At 29.2% G+C, this 10,731-nt stretch overlaps 1 protein-coding gene across 1 annotated transcript; it reads right to left on the reverse strand.

Moving 5' to 3' along the window:
* Positions 1-577: 577 nt before the first annotated feature.
* On the reverse strand, positions 578-10,728 carry LOC134714494 (ubiquitin-conjugating enzyme E2 R2-like). The gene is made up of 5 exons (XM_063575782.1): positions 10,418-10,728; positions 7,955-8,041; positions 7,367-7,464; positions 5,495-5,629; positions 578-4,111 (listed from the first exon to the last, which is right to left on the reverse strand). Exons 1-5 carry the CDS (start codon positions 10,592-10,594, stop codon positions 3,889-3,891), a joined length of 720 nt encoding a protein of 239 aa, XP_063431852.1. The 5' UTR covers positions 10,595-10,728; the 3' UTR covers positions 578-3,888.
* Positions 10,729-10,731: the final 3 nt, after the last annotated feature.

Raw genomic sequence — 10,731 nt, forward strand, 5'->3', positions numbered from 1 at the left:
GTTCAATTATCATACTGAAGACTCAGAATTCAACCAATCATAATACTGGAGTTAAGGGTTTCAATTACATATTTGAAATCTGACCAAGGAGGAAAGTTTTATGACCTGGGGTGATATCTTAGTAGGGTTGAAGGATTCTTATCCAATAATTGCACTTGTCATGTTGACAAGTGTCATTCTGTGATGTCAAAAGCTAGAAGAGGATGTTGGTTCCTACAATTGGGACATATCCATCGTCATCTGATACAAATATTCCATAACTTGTGATGGTGTGTATAAATGATGATATATAGCTTTAGTGAATGGAAATCAACTACGAGATATATAGATATATATATATATACATGCAGGCACTGCTTGAATGTTGCTTTAAAACAGATATTGAAAGTTCTAAGGAATGAATCAGATTTCAGACCAACATTTTTTTTCAAATTATACCAGTGGTTTCATAGTTTACCACAGTACATGATCTTTGAAGAAATTTGCTGTCAAATTGATGAGACCAAGTGATAGAAATAAGAATGTTGGCTTCATAGACTATTATAACTGATGAAGATACAAATAAAATAAAACAAAATTTTTAAAAATTTCACAATTTATTACTTCCATTTTTAACATGTACTTGACATTTTTAAACACTTCAACTTTGCATTATCATCATCATTCATCCCAAATCAATATATATATAAAAACTTTCAACAGAAAGAAAGGATACAGACACAAAGTATCAATTAATGCATTCAGATAAGCAAAAAATCTTAAGCTTCGATTCAAAGTGGAACGTTAATATGAGTGATATATATTTTATACCAATCCCAAACTATACAGCATAGGATTGCAAAATTATTAAATCTGTAGCAAGCGTACTTAATTACAATGTTGTTTTAGTCTTAAATTTCATAACTGAATTTGTTTTTATTAGTTTAAGAATAATAATGGTAGAAATATGAAGGGTAATACGTTTTGATTAAATGTTCCCCAAAAATATCAATTTTGAATATCTTCAAATGCACTAATTTTAGAGGAATGTGATACGTGTTTGGTCTTATACCAAGTTTTCCAGAAACAGTGTAGTCATTGTAGTTGAGATTAAATTTTCAAAAAAAATCATCTTTTTTTTTATAATTTCTTACAGCATATACAGAAAGTTTTAAATGCTCATAAGCATGTTTAGATTTTTTTTCCTCTTTTCACTTTTAATTCATTCAAGTTTGCAGCTATAATTTGCTATTTTTTTAGACTTTGTTTTTACATTGAAAGAATCACATATATCTCCTCACAACTGCCTTCTGACTACAATATAAATTTTACATGACATTTTCAAGATCTAACTTTAATACTCATGTTACTCTAAAAGTATCAAGTTGAAAAAAATAAATGAAAATGTAATTGTCTCATAATGTAAATGACTTCCCTGTTTCTGTATCACATTCCTTATACTACACCAAAAGTGTTATTGCATGTACTAAGTCTGGAAAGTGAACTTAAATTGGTGGTTTACATTAAAATATTAAATAAACAAACAAATAAAAAATTCAACAAATAACACCAGTGACAATTAAATATAGTAACTACTTGTAAATAAGCTATAAATTAATTAAACCACATACACTTTTATACATGCACACATCCAACTCATTTATAACATCCAAATTTCATTAATACACACCTATGTACACACACCTTTACATGTTACATCTAATACAGTAATAGATCACCAGAAACAAATATAATACAAAATGAAATTAACAATATTTCACCATAAGATGGTGCACAAGAAAAATATAAAACTGTTCCATCTCATCTCAACCTGATTATATAATATGTGCTAGGCTAACATCTGATAGAAACTTTCATTCGTAATAATGATTTTTCTTAAAGGTGTCAGTCATACGTTTATTTCCAAATTTGTTTACAAGGTTTAACATTCTGATATACACACCATTTAAAAATACCATTGAGAATTCATAACTGTAAAAAAGTGAATGAACTCTTAAAAATAGTTTATGAACTTTCAACAGTATTTTTAAAGATAGTATATTACTTAAAGAAGCTTTTATACTATATAAATGGGTCCTTATTTTACAAACAGAACTGCAGACATGAGCTATGAATCATTCACCCTGATTTCAATAACTTTTCAAACTAATATTTAACAAAAAAATATGAATTTATGAAAATTAATCAATGCCTTAATTTATCTTGTAAGAAGTTTATGAGGTATGAATGAAAAATGAAATCGTTTCTATATCTTTAAAAATTTAATGTTTTGTTAAGTGTAAAATTTGTTCATGGGAAATGCAATATTTATTTAACATATATACTATATAAGTACAGTGTTTATAAGATTTTGTATGCTTTTCAAAAATTAACAACTGGAAATCTTTGTGTTAAGTAACATGTAACTTGTTTAAGGAATGTCAAAACATGTCTATGAAGACTAAAGTATACATATATATATTCTTAAGGGATATTGTCTACTCAATTATAATCCAGTTATCATATTTTTATAACACGATATAAGCATAACAGATGTACAAATCTGTTTTTAAATGGATGATCAGATCTATTTTCAATTGAACAAACAGTTATTATCTGGTCTGTAAATAACATATCAATTCTTTTATACACTACATGAAATAAAGCAGGTTAATTTGAAAACATAAAAACTATCAGAGTAGACAATATCCCTTTAGTACATTTATTTCATTTGTCATTCAAAATACACATACAGAGCTGATCAAAGCTCATTTACTTATATTTCGGTTTTTACATTTATATCTTGAACAAAAAGTACAGTCATATCAACAACTGATCAAGGTACCTATGACATGGTAGAGCATTCATTTCAAAAAAAAAAATTAAAAAAATTTGTCTTGCACTGTCAGTTTTGAAAAACATGATTTTGATCAACAAAATATGTTAACTGGACCACACATGTATGCTGATAATAGCCTGATATTCATCCGATATAGCGATAAAAAGCACCTTAAAATGTCAACATTATATTCAAATTGTTCAATTATTTCTTAAAAACTTGAAGAAGTCAATATAGATATTTATTGTTCAATGATTTCTGAGTAATATGTATGTAGGATATGGAATATGAGTGAAAAGTTTGCAGTTATTTGTGGTGTTTGACTCTATCACAGCTTCCCCTGTCTATTCATTTAATAAAGACTCTCAATTACCTGTACTAGTTAAAAACTAATGCTCAACTGGAGCAGAAAAACCCTAAGCAAAAAAAAAAGATTACAGAAGTTGAGATAATGGACATCCTCATATTGGTAATTACTATTAGATTTACCATATTGACAGATACATTTCTATTTTACATTTTGGTAAATGAAAAAAAATTAAAAAATCTTTCTTAAATCACAAAATGTTCCGTGTCAACTAAGTCATGTAAGTAATATTTTTCTTTGACTTTGATAATAATTCTATCACAGAAACAAAATTAAATGGGACTTTACTATAAATAAATGACTAAATTATGTTCTATTTAAATGACCAACGTTAAAATACAGTTCTACAAGTTGTACAGAAAATCATTAATTTTATTATGTTGCTTTATTTGAAGCTTCTTTCAAATGTCAATATTAAACTTCCTGCCAAAATAAGTATTATTAATGTTTACAGTATTATACTCAACATATTTTAAATGAGTAAAACAGTATCATCTTGTTTTTATATAGGAATATATAGTGAATACTTTAGTAGTATTCATGGTATTTTAAAAGCAAAGTAAATAATTTCTGCAATCCAAGAAAAAGCCTTCCTCCAACCTGAATATTAATACAGGGTGCTTTGTCTCGATTCTTCCTTTTTAAAAGGATGATCCAATTATTTAATCCACTCAAAATTCAAATTCCAAATATGATCAATATATCAAGATTCTCCTCCGTTACCAGAATCATCATCATCTTCTGCGTAATAATCATCATCCTCATCATCGTCCTCGTCATCATCATCACCAACGTAATCATCATCGTCATAAAAGTCTACATCATCGTGAGGTTTAGGTTTTATACTAACACAATATTCCTGTAGGGTTGTTGGAACTGTGACCCCGTCTCTTTCAGCATCCTTTTTTGTATCTTGAACTTGTTTCCTGAATAAGAACAACATCTTTGTTTAGTATTAATGAAACAACAATATGACATTCATTTAGACAAATGAATGAAAGTTACATAGGATCTTCTTTGTTCCAACCTAAAGCACAGAATTTGATCTTGATCATAATAATAGCTTATTTCAAATAAGTTCCTACAAAATGGTTATTTTCAGTGTTTTACTCAATTCATAGTTAGCTACACCAAATTCAGTACTTTTCTGGTTATTTTAGGACAATTTATATGGAAATATGGTGTACTAATCTAAATCTATAATATACATGTATTCAGACATATAAGAAACCGGTGTTGTTTTCTTATGTCTCCAAATTTATGTCTAATCTTACATATTTGTATGTAATGTAACGAAAGCTCTTTATACATGTTATAGGGCCATTTAATTGGAAATAAAATATTCTTATTCCAAAGTACAGGGCTTTATTTCCTCAAGTTACTCTGCTTATAACAAAATTAGTTTCTGTCTAAAACATTTTTTGTAAAATCAGAAGCTTTTACATTCCTACACTAGACTATGCGACTGACTTATTATATCTGAATTCATCAAAAGCCTTTTACATTATTGTATGTCCCAAAATTACTGAATTCAGGGAAATAATTGAAAAATTTATTCAAATCATGACAAGCCTATATGTTTATCATCATCATGATCATTGGCAATCATACCACATCTCCTTTTTTTTGTATTATGCATTGCATTTTAAATACTTTTCAAGGTTTCCTATAACATGTATAAATGTTAGAAATTTTACAATTTATACATTTCCTATCTACTCAATGTCATTACTTAACCCCTTGCTATAACCTGTATCTAATTTCATTCTTGCATTAATTATAAGGGTTTAAGAACATAATTGTTTTATTGACATTTATACCACATCTTCTAATCATGCTTATCTTTAAGTTTTTTCTTAAAAAGAAACTCTATCTTACAAGTATTATTTTGGACCAGGTTGTGAATATAAAATTGAATTTTCTGTGTAGAACATCATAAAAAAAAAATTCTTGTCTAAAATGACAATTTTTCACGAACTTTTCTAAGAATATTGTTTAATTTCAACCCTCATTTTCGATTAAAAATTTAAAATACACCAACAGGCTAGCACAATATTATATACTGCCATATGACTACCAAGGACTTAAATATTGGAATAACAATAAAGTACCAGTTTTGTGGATCAAATGAAAGAAACTATTGCTTACATTTTTTATCAGACATTTCTCATCTTCCATTGTTAGTAAACCTTGTAACAATCCTAGATATCTAATTAGATTTTATTCCCACTGTTATAAGTTTAATGTTACACATGTATACATGTAAAATGAAACAGTAAAACCCACATCATTTGTTTACCATTGTTTACCTGATTATATTCTCATACTCTTTATCTCTTCCTTTGGAATCCTTGAATTTTCTGAACATGACAGAAGCATCCACATTTGCTGGAGAGAATGTATTTGGCTCGTTGAGAAGTGATATAATACTAAGTAGGATTGTTCTGTCAAAATATATTATAATATTGAAATGTACAATGTAAGACAAAGTTAATATTAATCTGATGACCAATGCAGTAACGCTACATATACATATGTTATTGTTTATAATAATATTGTCTGTATCATATGCCCTCCTGGGGCCCTAATTTGGTAAATAAAAATATTCTATTCTATTCTATACAATATTTGTTGTTACTCACAATTATTGAATTAACTGTCTTATGTTGAGTAATACAGTTTCACACTTGATGAAGAGACAGTATCTATAACTACATGTAATTGTGTATATGTCGTGTACATTTTATTATTTTGTACAGGTTATTACTTATATAAAATTTTCATACAAGTAATTACTTGTATGATGCCATCATACAGGTTATTACTTGTATGAATATAATTGTACAAGTAATAACCTGTACAAATTTTGTGGAGAAAAAGATAATAACTTGTACAACTCACTATCTTTCGTATTTTTTTGAAATTTATATTGTGTTTGTTTTTCTTTTCTTATTTTCAAGTGTTTATCAGTATTTTTTTGGAAATATAAGAAGTTTGAAGATGAACAAAGGATGCAAAGTAGTAACTATAAGCTAACGTGACACCTTATGCAAATTTAGCTAAACAGCTAGATGCCACGTAAATACGGACTTCTAGTACAAAGTAACATGGTCATTAAAAGCTAAAATAAATTGGTACCCTCCATTCATTTTTTTTCAAACATACATTTTGACAAAAAATTGCTTACATAATATCACACATTGGAAATATAAGTCAGCCTAATGGATTAAAAAACCTTTTTGTTTGCACAAGACAAGGAAGCATGGCATCTTGAATTACACAATAAGTTCATTTTTTTGCATTTACATTTGCCTGTTTTACAGCCACTCCGACAGCTGCAGTGAACATGACCTTGGCCACCACTTAAAGAAAGCAAAAAAATACAAAAACATGTGTTAAAAGGGAAACAATTTGTTGTGAACTTCAAATAGGCCAAGGTAAAATAATGGTTTGTACAAGTTATTATCTTTTTCTCCACAAAATTTGTACAGGTTATTACTTGTACAATTATATTCATACAAGTAATAACCTGTATGATGGCATCATACAAGTAATTACTTGTATGAAAATTTTGTACAAGTAATAACCTGTACAAAATAATAACATGTACACGACATATATACATGATATACAAGTGTATGTAGTGTGGTAGTATCTATAACTAATTGTGTACATATACATGTGTAGTTGTTCAAAAATCAGTATTAACTTTGCATCAAATATTGTATTCCATAGAAATAGAACGCATGCTTTCATATCTTCTCAATGTTCTCTGACTGGCAATGATGTCAGCTGTAAACATGTGATTGATAAGTTAAAAATATGTGTATGAAGCTTGATAAATACACGTAGGCTAAATCCATATATATTTTTATTATGAAAGTTGGAACTTTGATACAACATGTACAATGCATATCATTTAATGTCTGTAGAAAATTAACAAAATTTACATGATAATTCATCGAAAATGAATAAACAAAGCATGAAAATTTCCTTAAAAAATCTTCTCATGGTTAGATAATATGTACATAGTAAAAAGAAACTAGTCATGCTAGTTATGACATGTATGATATCAAAGGCAAGAGTTAATCAAGTAATTAGCATATCATTTTTTTTTGTTTACACATGAACCTTGTTCCTAATTAATGTTACAACTATATAAGTCCTGAAGAACACTATACCTGACATTTTGTGTAGGGTTCCATCTTTCTGAAGGTAATTCACCACTTTGTGGGTCGTCAATTGGAGGGTGTAGGATTGATATACAAACATCGCCATTCTACAAACATATCATCTTTTAATGAATAAAAAATAAAATTAGAATATCTTTAGAAATATATAATTTTAGATACTATTCTCATTTCTAAATCAGGCCTGAAGCTTCACAACCTTTAACATAAGTTAAATATCTATCAACAAATCAGCAAGTTTTATCATATTAATAGTTATCATGGTTATCAAGTCATCTCCAATGAATGATGCTATATAAAAGACAGGGGAAATGAGAAAAGTCATAAAGATGCCAGATGCAAGTCCACAAAATTTTCATAATATTGAGGGGTTTTGTTTTTTATGAAGTGTAAGATGATGATCATAAATTAAATTTAGTTTTACTTCTTTGAAAGTATCTTGGAAGATTGCTCAAGCTCATTTAAAATTTAACACACAAACAGCTGATCATGATCATTTATATGTATACATGTGTATTGGAAATATTAAACATATAATTCACAAATGAACTCCTACAAAACTTGAAGGATAGTATTTACCTCATAAACATTTGGATGCCACATCTTGGAAATGAACTTTACACTTGGTGGATTGTATGGATAATCATTAGGAAACTTCATATGTGCCTTGAAAATAAAACATTTAACATTGTCTAAATAATCATTAGGAAACTTCATATGTGCCTTGAAAATAAAACATTTAACATTGTATGAATAATCATAAGAAACTTCATATGTGCCTTGAAAATAAAACATTTAACATTGTATGGATAATCATAAGAAACTTCACATGTGCCTTGAAAATAAAACATTTAACATTGTATGAATAATCATTAGGAAACTTCATATGTGCCTTGAAAATAAAACATTTAACATTGTACATGTTGTATGAATAATCATTAGGAAACTTCATATGTGCCTGGGAAAAAACATAAAACATTGTACATGTTGTATGGATAATCATTAGGAAATTTCATAAATGTACATGTACATGTATGTGCGGCAATGCCTGAAAAAAAAAGCATAAAAGTAATTAAAGACTTCTACATGTACATTCTTCATGCTCAAGACTTGACTAGGGAATGTGGTCCTGAAAGAGTTGACCATTCTTTTTTTATGAAACAAAGCAATACCAACTTTTTTCAATTTGTCTTTTAGTTTGGAATGGGGATATTTGTGTAAAGTGTAGAAAAGTCAAATGTTATAATACTTAACCATTGCTTAACATTAAATGCAAGATGAAAGAGTCTCAGGTCATGATCATGATAGTATGTTCTCTAAAAAAATCTTTAGATTTTTTTAGTATCCACATCTGATTCATCATGTTCATGCCACCTCCAGAATAAGCAGTTTCACAATAACTTTGAAACCTGGCTTTGAGTTTGATTGGACCAAAATATTAAGTTCTAGTAATGAATTGATCAATTATCCCCTTCTAAACATGCTAAAAATGAATAATCATGAATTCCCCCCCCCCCAAAAAAAAAATCCTTAAATCCATGGATAAAATTGATGTTGATAATTTAGAAACAGGTTTCTTGGAGTACTGAGGCCACACTTAAAAATATTTTGGTTTGCCCAAACCCTACCCAAAGGTTGAGACAGTGGGTAGGTAGGTAGGTAGGCATTTCCTTTCTTTTTTAAAAAAAAAAGAAATTGAAGTATCAGATGTTTATTAGTCTTCATGCCTATTTGATTAAAAAAAAACTTCTTCAAATCAGGACAATAAAAGAATTTGAGTAGGCAGCTTTTTTCTGGGTAGGTAGCGTTTGGGCAAACAAACCTATTATTTATTATGGCCTGATCATGAAGATCTAGCAAAATACTGTTGTTTGTTATGACACATGTCATACTGTGTAGTTTAGGTATCCAATACAGTGATGGAAGATCCAGGATTTCCTCTTTTACTTAACTGCTCCAGTACTAGTGTTGTGGGGTTAAAAAAAGGTATCAGGTCTGTTCGCGCCAAATATACTTTCGCACCCCGGATGTTCACACTCTACGCGCACAATTTTAATTCAAATCCCAGATGAGCAATTAGAAAATCATGATTGTCATGATTGTTGTTTTTAATTGCTTTCGCCTTTGGTGTAAATACTGAATGTATTTATAGATATAGGAAGATGTGGTGTGAGTGCCAATGAGACAACTCTCCATCCAAATAACAATTTAAAAATTAAACCATTATAGGTTAAAGTACGGCCTTCAACAGGTTGGTATGAGTAAAAGATTGAAGATTTTAAATGAAAAACACAAAAGATAATTGTTTTTAACAGCTTGGTCCCTTTGATCTGAAACAATGAAACAATAAAATATAGCAATACACTATTATAACCAAAACATGATCAAACATGATAAAATTTATTTAACACACAAAAAAAAATACGTAGTCAGAATCTCACTCCATTTTGAAACAAGTCAATGAAACAAAGTATAGCAATACACTAACCAAAACATGAGTTATTCAACACAAAATAAAACGTTGACAGAATTCCACTTTATTTAGAAAGGAATATTTTTTTAACAATACACTATCCAAACCATAATCAAGATTTATTCAACTCGATAAAAAATGCTGTTTCACTTTAATTTGAGACAACAAAAACAATTATACTTGCCAAAACTTGATTACAAAGTTAATTAAAATTGGACGCAAACGGACTTTGAGTGCGAACATTTAGGGTGTGAAAGTGAAAGGGGGCGAACATGAGTGGGTGCGAATAGGAATGGGCGCGAACAGACCCGGATTCGTAAAAAAAATATCAAAAAGCATGATGACAGGACATCCAAACTGGCAAATCCAATTGTAACATTCACACCTATCATGAACTCATGAGGAACATGAAGCATGTAAGCATCTGTCTCATATCATTATGTTTGGTATTTGTTTATTTTACTGTCATGACTGTTATGACTCGAGTCCTAAGGCTAAGACTCTTGTGGATTGATCATGCGTAAATAAATTCCATTATTTAAAGACTGTGCATATCCATGGTAAATTACCTTGAAATAACCACCTTCATATAATGTACCAGGAGGTCCGAAGATAGCAACTTCCCATTCAAATAGATTTTCATCATTGATTAGATTTACTCGAAAACCCTCTACTGGCTCCTCTTGAATTTTCTTCAGCTCCAACTGGAGAGCTTTTACAGCCCCTCCAATGGGACTCACTGCCATGTCTACTGTCAGTTAAATATCAGGATGAGCTAAAATGAAGACCAGGAAATGAAATTTATGTTAAATTTCTTTGTGTTGTTCTTTGTGTTTTGTTTCTGCAATATGGCGATGGAATGACGTCACGAATGAGAATTTTG

Source organism: Mytilus trossulus, chromosome 4, assembly GCF_036588685.1.
Source record: "Mytilus trossulus isolate FHL-02 chromosome 4, PNRI_Mtr1.1.1.hap1, whole genome shotgun sequence".
NCBI lineage: Eukaryota > Metazoa > Mollusca > Bivalvia > Mytilida > Mytilidae > Mytilus > Mytilus trossulus.

Bases quoted from the DNA above. Each gene is read 5' to 3' on its own strand.
- LOC134714494 (XM_063575782.1), bottom strand. From the start codon at position 10,594: ATGGCAGTGAGTCCCATTGGAGGGGCTGTAAAAGCTCTCCAGTTGGAG. The intron at 7,465-7,954 runs GTAAATACTATC...ATATGTTTGTAG, and splicing joins GGCATCCAAATGTTTATGAG to AATGGCGATGTTTGTATATC. The intron at 4,112-5,494 runs GTAAACAATGGT...GTTCTTATTCAG, and splicing joins GAGTATGAGAATATAATCAG to GAAACAAGTTCAAGATACAA.